At 37.6% G+C, this 17,113-nt stretch overlaps 1 protein-coding gene across 1 annotated transcript; it reads left to right on the top strand.

Annotated features, from left to right (window-relative positions):
- Positions 1 to 4,288: 4,288 nt before the first annotated feature.
- Positions 4,289 to 10,492, top strand: LOC124269208 (transcription intermediary factor 1-beta-like). The gene is made up of 3 exons (XM_046704224.1): positions 4,289 to 4,354; positions 6,797 to 7,914; positions 8,221 to 10,492. Exons 2-3 carry the CDS (start codon positions 6,807 to 6,809, stop codon positions 8,856 to 8,858), a joined length of 1,746 nt encoding a protein of 581 aa, XP_046560180.1. The 5' UTR covers positions 4,289 to 4,354; positions 6,797 to 6,806; the 3' UTR covers positions 8,859 to 10,492.
- Positions 10,493 to 17,113: the final 6,621 nt, after the last annotated feature.

The raw sequence follows: 17,113 nt of genomic DNA, 5'->3' as shown, positions 1-17,113 counted from the left end.
CAGTTCACATGAAGCAGGAAAAAAGTTACTGGACCCTTTTCTGTTCAAAGGAAATGTTGAATTCTGACAATTCACTTCCAGCTTGGGGACGGGACATCTGACATGGTCAATTAAATATATGTGACATGGCAATGTCTACCTCCTCCGACAGAAAAACTAATTCCTAGAAGTTTATTGAGTGGCATTTTACAATATTGACTAACTACATGGATAACAACCTCTTTCATTTCGTGAGTGCGACGTTCCAATACAGATTCATGTACCGATGTCAAGCAGGAATGACAACTCATGACATAAGAATGTTGTTATCCATGAAGTTTGTCATAGTGCCATGAAATAGTATTCTTCACCTCCAAATATGGCAAATGACACTTTTTATTGTCAACTTTTGCGTGAACCCAGGATAACCAGTTTCACAAAGACAGTCCTCAATATGCCATTCAAAAAAAGTAGGGGATTTACAAGATTGATAAAATGCAAATGATGACTAACTGACTGAGTTTGGTTTTACGCCGCTTTTAGCAATATTCCAGCAACATCACGGCGGGGAACACCAGAAATGGGCTTCACACATTGTACCCATGTGGGGATTCGAACCCGGGTCTTTGGCGTGACGAGCCAATGCTTTAACCATTAGGCTACCCATCCGCCCCTGCAAATGATGAAGCCAAAGAGGAAACAGATGATGAAATGAAATTAAGAGAAAATGTGACAATTTATTCCGTTCGTTTAGAAATGTTTCATGTGTATGAATATATATTACTTTTTCTCATATGCATTGGCATTGGCTAGTTTATACTCGCAAAATGGAATATCCCCCACTTTTTTTTAATGGTAGATGTATATTATGGCCGACTCTGTTTGGTTTTAATGCTTACCAGAGATAAATGCATCTTAGTTGTGTGGTAGTTTTTTGTTTGTTTGTTTTTTCATGCATGAGGTTTATATTCTAATGCGCGCATCTTAATTTCGATATCACAGAAAGCAATTCAAGTCGAATATAAAAATATTCGTAATACTTATGTTTAACTAGTGCATCTGTCGTGTGTATTTATATCAGTGTCCAATGCAAAGCCTCCATAACAGGTCCTGACTCTAGTCTGTAGATAGGATTACGGAAAGCATTGTGCGCTCAGTTACACAACACAATACAGCGCAACACCGGGCTATCAACAGGGAGATATGTATCTTATCTAGAACTTGGGATACAGGGGGGATAACCCAGTCACAGAGTGGTGTGTGGGCTTAAATTGGTGTCATTTTATGAAAATGCGTCTTCGATTGAATATTAAAATATTGTATAGGAGGGATGACCTGCAGTAAATTATATAGACTATTTTTTCAAAATTAAACATCTAGTATATATGTAACAATGCCGCTGGCTTAAATACAGAAATTGTACATTCCAAAATGCAGATGTTCTTATGAAAAATTATAAAAGTAGCTGACAGGATGTTTTAGGGAAAATTAATGTTACCACTGATAGAGCAAACTCCGTACGTATTGACAGGTATGTCGTTGTGAAAGCAATGTCAGGAGTTTGATGTCTCGGAGTAACCGTTCTGCTTTAGATGTATTACGGAACTAAATCGAAACAGTCAGAGTGTGGTTCAATTGTAATGACAGAAACAATTATGAAGATGAGGAACTGGGTCTTTTATAATGTCCAAAACATAGATTCACCGTTATTACACTGTCCAACATTGTGTCTACCTGAGACTGCCAGGGTCTAGTAATGAATGTTGGACACGTACCTGGCTATCTATTGATAGAGGCGTATGAGCAAAAATATAACCACACGATCTCCTATCAGTCCTTTGTATACTGGTTGTCTCTGGTATGTATTTTTATCATAAGTCTTCAGCTTGGAAAATTCATGTTTGTTCTGAGTGAAGTAATGTTGTGCCATTACATTCTTGAGAGAGGAATAATTAAGAGTTTGAATTTAAAACCTACCACCAGAAGTAAGACATAGTTTGTTGATATCTTGTAAAATGTAAAACATAGTGGAAATAACTTAGGATTGTTTGACGATTTCTTTTGCATTTATCGAAGGATTACATTTTAATTTATTTACTAACTTTACAATGTCATAACAACATGTTAAAACAAAATGTGTGTACATGTTATGCAAAAACAGAAACCACATGAATCTTCACCGATATATAATTCTGTCCTCTCTGATCAATAATGTAGTACAACCGCTGTCACACAGCTACCATATACCTCAAATTACGTTAAAAGCAAACACGCATGTCACGAACCACGGGAAATAACGAACTGGCTTTATTATTTGTCCCGGACATATTAGCCGTACGTACATATAAGTCAAAATGCGTGTAACGAACTATAATGTTACATTAAGTTACAATGAACTTAATGTGTTATAACGAACCAAAAATCACTGATTTAAAAGAAACTCCTTTTCATATTTACAGAAAAATCCCTTGCGACGATTCCGAATATATCATGGGTATGTGTTTATAATTGTTTCTATATGCTGATGATACCAGGTGGGCCGACACGTATTGGCAATTCACGTAAAACGATTTGAACGTATGGTACAAATAATAACGGAACTGCATCAGACATTCTCTTTTCCCTGATGTGTCGAATTTCCGATATATGTCCACCTACGCCAGAAGAGTGCAGCATTGAATGTTCACGTGTTCAAGTGTACTTGTATGGAGAGATTACAAGGATACACAAAGTATACATGTCAGTAACGTCCTGGTCCAGTATGCAGTATGGCACGTATCACTGCATACCGAGCCTTATAAGTGGTATTGATAAAGCTGACAGGCAAAGTATTTCAGTGGGATTTGACCTTCCCAGGAACATGATGATTCACGTTCAGGTAAATGTATGTATGGATGTGTTATCATCTTTCTATATGTATCCATAGTGTTGATGAGTCACATGAAGCGAAAAAAAACCCAACATATTCCAGAATTTATACTGAGAATCTTTATTTTCAAGTGAACCTTATATATACTCATATATACTAAAAAGATTTTGCTTGACAAGCATCGTAGTGGGGTTTTGTGTGTTTGTTGTTGAATCTCGTGCATATTCCAGGTGTTTGTCAGAGGTCTGTAAAATAATTAACATAGTGATTAACATAGTGAGCGTCGATGTTTGCAATGGGTGTACATTGACATGCATCAGTCAAGACAGCGTCCTTGGCTGATCCCGTGAATCATCCCTGGGTTGCTGAAGATCAGTACCCTGAGATTGGTATCCCCTGTGTGATTTATGTGTCAGTTTGATTTTCACTTCCGTTGTGATTCCGAGTTCGAAGTGGTTCCCTCGAACCTATGTTTGTCACAACAGAGGGACAGAATAGATCGGGTGTTCAGATTTGGTCAGCTGCCTGGAATTGCATGAGACGCAATTTCATCCACTGGATTGGCGGGTCCAGACTCGACCGTTTACATGTCGCCTTGATCCGCGTGTTTGTATACTGTTGCATTGGACCTTTAATAACAAACAAAACGTATCATTTCATGACGGTGTCGATCATGACATATTCACCAAACTGTCTAGCTACCAACTTCTACCTCATAGGGGATATTAATCAATATTTTTGGAATGTAGGCAAATTAGGTAAGTTTAGTACCAGGTGGTACCAGCTGTTGATGTGCTGTGGTCATTGGTGGTTACCTGGAATTGTTAATCTACAAGGAGACACCCATGCATGTTATTTGACTGAAACGTTCCTGGTTCCTATACCAACATGTATGTAGGTATTCCGCACGACTAGAGTTTCTGCCAGACGGTATAGTTGTCAGGATATGAAGACACACTATGTCACATGGTCCTCAATGAATCCGGCTAGCCAAGCATGGGGGTTCAGATCTGATTTTCTAGAAAACCATTTCTTGTGTTGTAAATCTTTCAAAAAAATACATTTCTATCATGATTACCGGTGTTTGTTTCCTAAGTAGGCGGACTATTTTAAAAGTTGACATAGAATCGTAGGTGCAAGGAGTGATTGAGTGAGTTTAGTTGTACACCGCTTTTAGCAATGTTCCAGCAATATCAGCCCAGAAATGGGCGTCACACATGGTACCCATGTGGGGAATCGAACTCGGGTCTTCGGCGTGACGAGCGAACGCTTTAACCATTAGGCTACCCCACCGGCCCTTAGGTGCAAGAGACATAACTGGACTTAATCACTGTTGATATGATAATGTACTCATGGCACATGTGACTCCTTGAAACCCTTGAAACTCTTTATCTAGAATGTATTTGGACTGAACACATATGACGCTATTCAAACAGGCAGTGTACGGTGGACGTAAGAAGCAGCTCACGGATACGCACGTTGTTAACAGGCGTTGCCCTGCATCTGGTGAGAGTGTAGTCTATTTGTGTCAGTAACTGAAGACATGTAAAAGATCAATTGTGTAAAACGTCCAACCAAGACAACTCAGTGTGTCTGTATGCTTTCATAACTTCATCTATAGTGATTTCACAGGTACACATGTGCTGTTGTCACAGATGTCATGGCAGCAAAAATATCTGTTGTTTGTTGTTTCCAGAAGTACTTGTATGATATAAGTTGCTGCCATACATGAGCATATAATACATGTGCGTAACCACGTCATTTGTTTGTTGTTGTTTTCACACGCTTTTGTATGTTGTTTTCACATATATCTGTGTGTTATTTGCAATCATACCTGTATGTTGTTTTCACACGTACTTGTATGTTGTTTACACTCATACCTGTATGTTGTTTTCAATCATACTTGTATGTTGTTTTAACATATACCTGTGTGTTATTTGCACTCATACCTGTATATTGTTTTCACGTGTACTTGTATGTTGTTTACACTCATACCTGTATGTTGTTTTCAATCATACTTGTATGTTGTTTTCACATATATCTGTGTGTTATTTGCAATCATACCTGTATGTTGTTTTCACACGTACTTGTATGTTGTTTACACTCATACCTGTATGTTGTTTTCAATCATACTTGTACAGTAGAACACGGTTATAGCGAACACGGATATAGCGTACAAACGGATATAGCGAACAAATTTAAAAGTCCCGTCAACAGTCCTTTATAATATCATTAAAATTATACGTGAATAACGAACTCGTGAGTAGCGAATTAACGGCTATAGCGAACTGATTTACAGTGATATTGTTGATGTTCCAGAGCTGTCTAACGATACCTCGCCTCGCATGTTATTCATACGAGGCTTCGAAAACGGAGGTATTTCCCGTTGCTGTGTCATGTTAACGATTGATTACATAAAAATGAAAATATAAAAAAAAGGCACGGGCATGTTATGACATGTCACAAATGGATAAAAATCGTTACAGTTTTTGCTTCTTTCGTGGTTTATCTGGACATTATAAATGTAAGCGTGCATTTTCATTAAAAAATCATTTTATTTAAGTTGTAGTTGTATTGTTTCAATTTCTTTATAAAAGTAACCTTCATATTTATCAACATGATATAGGTAATGTCTGTGAATGTCTACATCTCTACAATCCAAGATGGCGGTCAAATGTGAATAACGAACAACGGATATAGCGAACTAAATTTCTTGGTCCCTTGGAGTTCGTTACATCCGTGTTCTACTGTATGTTGTTTTCACTCATACCTGTATGTTGTTTTAACTCATACCTGTATGTTTTTTTCACTCATACCTGTATGTTGTTTTAACTCAAACTGGTATGTTGTTTTCACATGTACCTGTATGTTGTTTTCAGGCCTACTTGTATGTTGTTTTCACATGTACTTGTATGTTGTTTTCAGGCCTACTTGTATGTTGTTTTCAATCATACTTGTATGTTGTTTTCACTCATACCTGTATGTTGTTTTCACTCATACTGGTATGTTGTTTTCACATGTACCTGTATATTGTTTTCACATGTATCTGTATATTGTTTTCACTCATACCTGTATGTTGTTTTCACATGTACCTGTATATTGTTTTCACATGTACCTGTATGTTGTTTTCACTCATACCTGTATGTTGTTTTCACTCATACCTGTATATTGTTTTCACATGTTCCTGTATATTGTTTTCACATGTACCTGTATGTTGTTTTCACTCATACCTGTATATTGTTTTCACTCATACCTGTATATTATTTTCACTCATACCTGTATATTGTTTTCACATGTACCTGTATATTGTTTTCACTCATACCTGTATGTTTATTTTCACATGTACCTGTATATTGTTTTCACACGTACCTGTATGTTGTTTTCACGCATACTTGTATGTTGTTTTCACTCATACTTGTATGTCGTTTTCACTCATACTGGTATGTTGTTTTCACATGTACCTGTATGTTGTTTTCACACATACTTGTATGTCCTGTACACGCATTCCATTTTCACACGTACTTGTATGGTTTTATACGCGTATGTGAAGGTTTTATTCACACGTGCCTGTATATTGTGTAGGCGCATAACATATCGTGAAATGGTTTATTCACATGAATTAATACCATGCGTGTAATGATGGCCCGACACACACACACTACTTCCAGTTGACCTCCTCAATATCAGATATCACAACCCTAATCCCTAAGTCAGAACTGACCTAAGAAATATGTATTTTCCAAAATTGTCAACTAAACTGATGAGTAATGAGAACCTATTTACGAATAACTCTTATGGCAAGTGCATAGCACTCAGATGTTGTAAATATAACTGGTTCTCATAGTTCAATGAAAATAGTCTACAACGCCAACGATGTTGTTACCCGTGTGGCTATATGTATTTAATTAATACAGCACCAATAATCCTAATATTCTGTACATATTGCAGGTCAGACAAAATGGCTCACAACACTGATGTTTTGAACAGTCTCCAGACTTGCATAATCTGCTATCACGACTTTGACATGTCAGAGAAAGCTCCTCGCATCATTCATACCGATGAAACAAGTTCCAAGAAACACATGGCTTGCACGGCCTGTTTAAAAAAGATGTATCAAACAATGAAGCGTCTCGAATGTCCGATGTGCAGGAAGTCCATAGAGGTGAACGGGTCTATTGAAAACCTGCCAGTGTATGAAGATGACGTCACTCACTTGAAGCAAATTGTCACATCTGCGCTTAAGGTTGATTGTTCATCGTGTGGTGATCCAGCTGTTTCAAGATGTGAAAACTGCCACGTGTACTTGTGCGAGATTTGTCAGAAAGCCCACAAGAAAAACAGAAGCTTCAGAAATCATAATGTGCGTGCACTGTCGTCCCTCACAGAGGATGAAAAGGCAAACTTTGATGAGATTATCTTATGTCCTGAAGAGGATCATGGGTTGGCCTTGGATATGTATTGCAAAAGGTGTGAAACACCATGCTGCTTGAAATGTGAGGAACACCTTGATCATGGGTATACCAAACTCAGAGACGTGGTTGAGCTGAAGGGAACAGCTATCAAGGAAAAGGGAACACGTGCTCTGGAGAAGAGAACGCAAATTCAAAGTGACATCGCTATTCTGAAGGAAAGAAAAGAGTCGGTGTTGCAGCGTCAAAAGCAGTCCCGAGATGACATTACGACTTCAGTCTCAAGCATCATCACAAATGTTAAGATGCACGAAGAGCAACTCCTGCAGAGATTGGTCAATGGAAACAAACAACTGTTGGAATGGTTTGCCGTTGAAATAAAGAAACGTTCAGGTGTGTTAGAAATAATGGGCAAGGTGGAAGTTTACTTCAATGAAAAGAGACAGATTGGAGATAGAAAGAAACTGGAGCTCTACCAAAACATTGAAAGGGGCCTGAAGATGTTGGACGACATATCTCCACAAGTGAGAGTTGACTCAGAAGAAGGAGGATGCTCCTTTGTACCTTACAAAGAACGGATTCAAGATTTTCAACACTTTGACATTGGACGCATCAACATCTCGCACACCACAGATGACGATCAACTGTCCAACAGGGGTCGGTATACATGCCATATACAGTTGTTCTTTAAGGCAGACTGAAAGTCTAAAATGACTGATGAATGAAATTGTATACTATTTCAATAAGAGAAAAGCGTTACAAAATTGGATTGGCACATGTGGGTATTTTTATTTTGGGTGTAGTGCTTTCCATTCAAAGGGGTCAACGTTTTAATATTAAGCAGAAATCTATCATTATCATTATTATCATTTTTAAAAAGTCGTTTTGCAATATTTTCCACAGTACAAATGGAAATTGAAGTTATTGATATTATTTAGTAATATGTGTACATGTATGCTTCAGGGCGCACAAATTCAGAAAGTACTGACACTGAATTGAGAGTCCTTGCCATTGGGAAGAAAAGGTCTGGCCGAACAAAGACTTTAAATGCACTAATGACACAGGATGTATTCATATCTGGCCGCCTCATCAGTAGACCAGGGATCGGACTCTGGAAGAGGGACTTCAAAGGTCGTTCCTTCCTGCTCAGCAAAACCCCTGGATTTGACAGCATTTTGGGAAGGGATATCGTTGCAGAGAACCAGGACATCCGTCAGGTCGCAGACCACGGGCCACATGCACTGCTTCTTACCATAAGGAACCCCGATGAAGACGTGACTATCCTGAACGAATACAGGAAGATTTTCGAGGGAGACCTGTTTCAGTTCTTGATCGTCGTGTTTACTGGGAAGAAAGACCTGGACAAGGTAGGCATGCCCATTGATGCCTATGTGCGGTCCAGGGGCCATGGGGATTTATCAAATGTGCTTGCTGGAGCGAATAATCGCTACATTGCTGTTAACCCTGATGACAAGGAAAGCCACCCTAAATTTCGGGAAAAGCTCTTTAAGATGATACTTGACGTTGGCTCGGCGAATGGCTACCGCTATCTCACATTACAGCCAATCAGTCGCTGCTCATCATCCCAAATGCACGTCTGAAGACATATGGACACCGACGTTTTTCCTACTTGTCAGCTATCCTCTGGAACAATCTGCACGTGTCTCTCAAAGAATCCCCCTCAATAGCTAGCTTCCAGTCTAACTTAAAAACTTTCTTGTTCAAGAAGCACTGTGACATCTAAATGAACTCCTATTGTAAATATTTATATAGTTAGCGCCATGAGCAACCACTTGGTGATTGGATATAGGGCGCTATACAAATGGACTTAATATTATTATTATTATTACCCTGAGATATGCAGAATGTTTGCATTGAAACAAATGTTACTTATATTGAACTGTATGTCATTCTAAGCAAATGTCTTTACAGTATAAATGCCCCAACGGAAATGCGAAAATGGCACATCTGTATGAAATACAAAGAAATCAATTGGGAGAAACTACTGTTGTATTTAGCAAGGAGTATGATACAGTGGACTCTGTATAATCCGACACTCACTGGGACCTGGAAAAAACGTCGGATTATACAGAGTGTCGGATAATTCAATGTCTCCTTGCTTGAATACTTTTCAATCAGTACCATACACTGTAACTGGCTTGTATCATGAAATTAATGGTTAACAGCTATTTTCTTGGTAAATAAAGGGGAAAAACAAATTCTGTATATACAGGTGCATTTTCATCAATGGATTTATTATCTTTAGTACAATATACATACATGTACTAATATCACAATCATATTCAATTTTATTAATTGAACCCTTTTCTCAGCCCATTCATCCTATGCTTGACAATACATACCTAGGTCCTCTCATTGGCCACTCAGCTTGTAAAAACAAAGGTACAGGCGTTCTCACGCTGCTAATTACCTCCCAATTAGCGAGTGCTGAGATTACCAGTAAAAGGATGTTAGCTGTCAACTTGCCATTGGCAGGTTGATTGTCTATTTCAGTCCAATATGGGGAGAGGATGTACAGATTAATAGTGTCATTGGGATCAGAAAATGGTGTCGAAATTAGAAATGTACAGATGTCGGATAATTCAATGTTTAAATGATGATAATATAGACGAACGCTGCCGGGACCCCAAAAATATGTCGGAATTCACAGATTGTCGGATAATTCAGATGTTGGATTATACAGAGTCCATTGTATATGCATATATGCAGGACAAGACTGATTGCGCTATTAGCCAATAGTGCCTCAGCAATTCGCTGTGCAGGTTAAGGTTTCTTTGAATTGCCGGAAAACTATGATCGTACATTCGAATTTCGTCCTGATTATGTTTCCAGGATTGTCAGCTCTATACCCGTGATCTTGAGTTTCACGAGTGGTAAACGTAGACCTGCATCACTTCGGACTTTCCCAAACCCCAAGCTGAGATAAATAACTGAAACTGTTCTCATGGTTCCGATTGCTTGATTAGAACATTTGTACTTTATGGTATATTGCTTTCAATGTCATCACTGATATTATATAGTCCCACGTGGAATGCTTTGTGTAGAAATTTGAAACAATAAACTGCGAGAGAAAATATATTTTAGGGATGGTACCAACTACTCTCGGATAACCCAATCTGTTAAATTCGAAAAACATTTACCTCTTTTCGTGGTCCTGATTTTGTTTTAGAAATAAGTCTGTTGTTTTGTTGATTAAAGAAAACTGGTCCCAAGATATCCGTGTTTGTGTTGGCTGTGATTCGATCTTGAGGCTCGAATAAGCAGTGAATCCAAATGAACAAATTTGGACTGAACTCACGAAGTTACTCATGAAACTCATTTGTGGTTAGAAAAGAGGAGGACACGGTGGGTCAATCGTCTTATTCTCGGTTGCACCAGGAATCTACGGACGTGGGTTCGAATCCCATATCATAATTCCATAGTCGAGTGACATGCCATTTGTGAAACGACCAAGGAGTGTCCCATATTAGCTTATATCAGTTAGCGCAAACAATGAAAACATATTCCTTGCTTAAGTATGAACGTCATTGACAACATATTACACAATTCACTCATACATCCTAAATATTCATGGTGAACTTTGTTTCCTGTGTCTGTCTGTCCTTGGAAATTCTTGGATCCAGCTTCTAAAATATCTTGCGTCTCCAACATCCCGTAATGAACAAGACTCTTGTAATGGTGTGATATGCTAGTTTGGTAGCATACGATGACGACTACGGACTGGTGTAGTGGACAAAACCTTCGCTGATTACCGAGACGGCTTACCCTTCCAGGGGAATACAGCAAGTGCCAACCAGCACGGAGTCACTTAAATGTGTTGGCTATCTATCAAGAACTGCAGTTGGATCTCACTTGCCTACACCATGAAACTCTTAACTACAAGCAACCACACGCATTTGCATGCATTAAGCTGAAACAATGAACCAATGAGTGAACCTGACGTCACGCTGGCTGCAGTGTTATTTAGCTGTTGGAGTATATATTGGAATATATATTGAACATAAGTATTCGTCACTGTGCATTATTTCCATAGACATCCATGATAATTTGGTGCAGCTAGAAACATTGTCTTGAAATTATTTTCGTTTGATCTTGTTCATATTTTGCAGATGTGTCATGAATCATCTCAGCCGCAAAGACATGATTTTTTTTGGTTTTATTTCAATTCAGTATTTAAAGAATGACCACACTTTGATTGATGTGCGTCATGGTTATGACAATTTTTGACACGGCGGTCTATGGGGAAAGAATACACAGTGTTGTATATATGTTGCAAAATTTGACAGCCAAATAACGAAAACTGAATTAATGAAACTTTTTACAGAAACACTAGAATAACATGCAAGTCTATGAGAATTTTGCCGACTGACGAATACTTATGTCTCATGACTGTAGTTCAGCCCTGTCTATTTCCCCGTGAAAGGAAGGACACATACCATTTCCTCCTGCCTGTTCGTAAAACATAGACCGGAGTGCTATTAAACATCAAATGCACAATTAACTAAAATGCCCAGAACAATGATCTGCTTGTGGAATGAGATTTATATGGAGAGACAGAGATCACCACATCAAGCATACATCGTACTCCAACGTGTAGATGATGAAGTAAACTAACATGGACTTTATTATCTAAAAACGTATGAGATACTCCATTTTAGTGTGATATCATTAACAGCCAGTGTGCGAAATAGCCAGTGGCCCGCTAGCCCGTGGCTAGTAAAAATCTTGTCGGGCCAGTAAATCTCCACAGTCACTGCCCGACTGGCTAATGAATTTTCATGGGGTCATTTTGTAAATATATCACAGTCGCCGACTTAATTCATAACACACTTTTAAATCATGCAAAATAATGGCCTGATAAAAATGTTCATCATATAAGCAGCTTAATGATGAAACCCGTGTCTACATTCAAGTTTCGAGCTTTTGAATTATTTTGTGGGCTAGTAACTTTTAGGCATAGCTAGCCCGACTGGCTAGCAAAGTTGGGAAACTATTTTGCACACTGCATTGACGTAATGTCACATTACTGCAAGCTGCTGTTGTTGTCAAGAGCGGAAGGAAGCATGTCATTGGCCCATAATCTCAACAGGGGGTCTGCAGCGTGTCCACTCAATGAACGTCAATTGAAACATAACACAATGCAAAGTAGAATTTCATTAGTGTTTTATTTTATTGAAAGGGATTGTTATGAGTCATATAATTTAAGCAGAAAGCATAAGAAAGTTCAAATATTTTATCAATGAAATTATATGTTAACAAACACTGGTCTTTAATAAATGTCAATCAATCTTCAATCTTTATTCGACCCGTGAAGATCCGGGGTAGAATAGGTCTTCAGCAACCCATGTGCTTGCCATAAAAAGGCGACTATCTTGTCGTAAGAGGCGACTAACGGGATCGGGTGGTCAGTTTCGCTGACTTGGTTGACACATGTCATCGGTTCCCAATTGCGCAGATCGATGCTCATGCTGTTCATCACTGGATTGTCTGGTCCAGACTCGATTATTTACAGACCGCCGCCATATAGCTGGAATATTGCTGAGTGCGGCGTAAAACTAAACTCACTCACTCACTCACTCAATCTTTATTCATACTGAAGGCCACAGGCCCATAGTATACAAGAACATAGTACACAATATCATGGAAAAGAATAAAAATAGTCAAATCACAATATGTCATATCGCATCAAAATGTATCACATCATATAACATCGCATGAATGTCAACGTGTTATTGCATCAGAATCCACATGCCTGCAGGGCATAACACTAAAATATATATTTCTTTTTCTTTTTTAAAAAAACAGGCAAACACTTTACATGTTAAATGACAAGTATTACTTATATATGAAACAATATTTTGCATTTAGATGCTGGGCACATATAACATCGCAGGAATGTCAATGTGTTATTGCATCAGAATCCACATGCCTGCAGGGCATAACACTAAAATATATATTTCTTTTTCTTTTTTAAAAAAACAGGCAAACACATTACATGTGAAATGACAAGTATTACTTATATATGAAACAATATTTTGCATTTAGATGCTGGGCACATATAACATCGCATGAATGTCAATGTGTTATTGCATCAGAATCCACATGCCTGCAGACATAGCGCACGTGCTGGTGGACGCTGCACGCGAAACTTTCGGCGTCAGGAGTGTTCGCGCGAATCGTCCCAAACAAAATAGAAAGAAAAAAGATAAACCGTGGTTTAACAATGAGTGTAGGAAAATGAGAAAATCATTCCATAAAGCTAAAAGAAAATATAAGTCACGTAACACTCCAATTAATAGAACGCACTATCATCAAACGTCAAGAGCATATAAAAAATGTATGGACAAAAGTATGCGACAATTTCAAAATGAGACCACTAAATAGTTTCGTGACCTTATGAAACACTCGCCCAAAGAATACTGGAAGCTACTGAGTAAAGGGGATATCACTAAATATGATAATACACCTGATATTGAAACATTCTTTGAGTTCTATAAAGACATTAATGAATCCCAATCTAATGAGGATATATCAGATGATGTTGTAGATGATCAACAATATGACACTGATGTCTTAAATAAGGTTATAACGGGTGAGGAAATCCTTTCAGCAATTAAAAATCTTAAAAGAAATAAAGCTACTGGACTAGATTTTGTTGAAAATTATTATTTTATTGATGATTCCACGCATTTAATACCACTCCTAACCCATTTCTTTAACTTGATACTTTGTTCCGGATTTGTACCAGACTGTTGGCTAAAGGGTATAATCAGACCGATATATAAGAAAAACGGGCGAACACATAGATCCAAACTTATATAGACCAATAACAATTCTCAGTTCTTTCGGTAAACTGTATACTTAATGCGAGGCTCACTAAGTTTGTCGAAGTAAATAATATTTTAACTCCATCTCAAGCAGGATTCAGAAGAGGTTTCTCTAAAAGCGACAATGTATATGCTCTACATGCTATAAGGGAAATTTTAAAACAAACAAAACGAAAACTCTATTGCGTCTTTGTTGATTTCACAAAAGCGTTCGACAATGTGTGGAGGGCTGGTCTGTGGTATCAACTGCTAAACCTTTGAATATCTGGTAAATTTCTTAACTTAGTAAAGAACATGTATAAGAATATAAAATCCACTGTCATGTTACATAATCAAATATCCTCATTCTTCCCATGCAACACGGGAGTAAGACAAGGGGAAAATCTATCGCCACTTCTGTTTTCACTTTTTATAAATGATATTGAGCCCTTTCTACTGAAACGAGGAAGTAAAGGTGTTAATCTAGAATACGAAACCGAATTGATACTTTGCCTGCAGTTTATTGTCTTGCTATATGCAGATGATGCTGTCGTATTCAGTGAAGACCCTGAAGACTTAGAACAATCACTCGACACTTTTCATGTATATTGTACACGATGGAAACTAAAAGTAAACTTGTCCAAAGCCAAAATAATAGTTTTTGGAAGCGGGCCTGCTAAAAACAGTAAACTAAAATATAGCTTCACGTTCGGCAATCAAACTATCGAAATGGTTGATACTTATACCTACCTTAGAATAAAGTTACACAGAAACGGGAGATTTGTAGAAGCCATTCAAGTCTTAGCAGAAAATGCAACAAAAGCTATGTTCTTATAATTTTATTAAAAAAAAACACGACGAGCTTCAAATTTTCTCAGGAAAATACTTAAATTTACTCAACAACCTTCTCATGATTGATTTATATTTCTACAATGGCTTGTGAGACACACACAACTGTAACTCTCTAACTTATGACTACTTAAGATTTAAAAATGTCAAAAAAGAAAATAGAACTTGCAAACTATGTGATCTTAACCAAATAGAAGATGAATATCATTTTCTTTTAATTTGCCCTGCTTATAATTCCATCAGAAAGTTGTATATTAAGAAATATTATTGTGCCCATCCAAACCTTTATAAATTCTCAGCATTGTTGAATAACAAAACCCATACTATACTTCAAAACTTGTCCATGTTTGCTTACTATGCCATGTTGTTTAGGACAGAATATATCTCAGAACACAATGTAACTTTCTGTTGTCTTATGTTCCTTCATCAGGAATTGAATCAGTTCGAAAATATCCGGGTGGGCTCCAATAATCAACATTATTTACTTTTCACTTACTAATACGATACATATAATTTCCAACACAGAGATATCTGCCACGTCTACAAGTGGGTACATATTTTGTACTTGAGCTGTGCATTCGCCATGATGATAGTGCTGGTAAGTTTCGAAACAGGCAAACTTTAATTGTCTTGCTATCATAGTTAATTGATATAAGCTCACGATGACACATACTTATAAAACTAAACGTGAAAAGAAGTTCACTTTTCACCAAACACATTGATAATTTAAAATGTGTTCACCGCTACAATTTCGACTAGGTAAGTCGATAATCCTTTCGTCAATCCCTTAAACAAACATTACTATAACAACACGAAACATCAAAGACTACCGCCAGTCGCCTTAACGCGAATGCCTGAAACTAAAAAGTCGCCTTAACGCGAATAACCTTTCCAATGAATGAGTTATGTTATTAAAAATATATAAACAAATAATTTTGTCATAACCTAAAAATAATTGTTTTTAAGCTGTTACACTATTCCAGCAATTTACTTCTTCTCACATCAACTTTCTTTTCATTCTTCAATTTTCTCTTCTAACCCTTCAGGGGTGCTTCCATTCATATAAATAGGATCAGGTAATTCAATATTGGCATCCAAATGACAGCAAATTAATTGTTCATCAAATTATATTTTCAATAAACATTTTCTTAAAAATATATAACGAAGATAGGTACGTTCAAAACGATATGAACACTGTTTGTCTGTTTAACATATTAAACCATCGTTTGACTTAAAAAATTACCTCCCTTGCATAGTGAATTTGATACACAATGTTGACACCGCTTTCAGATTGTGGTGAAACATCGCCACAGTCGTCCTCTTATTATGGAGATAAACTTTCGAACAAATATCCTGCATTTCATGATCTAAATCAAAACATAACTCAACATCCAACAAAATATAAATCCTTTTAAGATCTAGTAAAAAAAGTATATGAAGTTACAACATAAACGACAAAACCCTTTCCACATCGATATGAAATCTCAATTTACATTTCTCACGATATAATGAGCCTGGCATAATTACAGGTGTATGGTAATTATGACAACTGAGTATGGACCGGACAATCCAGTGACATAAGATACGATGACAAAGCATTTGTTTATAATAGCATGCTTGTAATGCGCTGTTCTCCATGTACAACATGCTCAAAGCGCAAGACATAGAAGTACATACAGACAGACTATAGCAGAGAATAAAAGATTAGAGAGATACATGGAAACAATGCAATGAATTATAGTTTACACTCATAAGCTAATCTGAAAAAGTGCGTCTTTAGTAAAGATTTAAAATTAGAAAGTTCTGTACAGTCACGTAGATATTGGGGTAGTTGATTCCAGGCTGTAGAGGCTGCATACGAAAAGGACCTTTCACCATACGTAGAAGTCCTAACAGTGGGGATAACGAGTAAACGTTTATCCTGTGAACGGAGAGAGCGACATGGGCGGTGCTGTGTGAGGGACTGGGCCAGATACGAAGGGGCAGATCCAGATAGACAGCGGAAAGTGAGGCACAGAAGCTTGAATTGAATCCTATAGTGAATGGGCAGCCAGTGTAAAGAATGTAGGAGTTTCAGAGCGTCATCAGATTTACGTGACTGGGTCACTATACGTGCAGCAGCGTTTTGCACACGCTGAAGTTTCCTTATCTGTGTCTTAGTGGCACCAGCGAGAAGGGAG

Source organism: Haliotis rubra, unplaced genomic scaffold (genome assembly GCF_003918875.1).
Source record: "Haliotis rubra isolate DU_JTF1 unplaced genomic scaffold, ASM391887v1 Scf143, whole genome shotgun sequence".
In the NCBI taxonomy this organism is placed as follows: domain Eukaryota; kingdom Metazoa; phylum Mollusca; class Gastropoda; order Lepetellida; family Haliotidae; genus Haliotis; species Haliotis rubra.
This window is presented reverse-complemented; position numbering and strand designations above follow the sequence as displayed.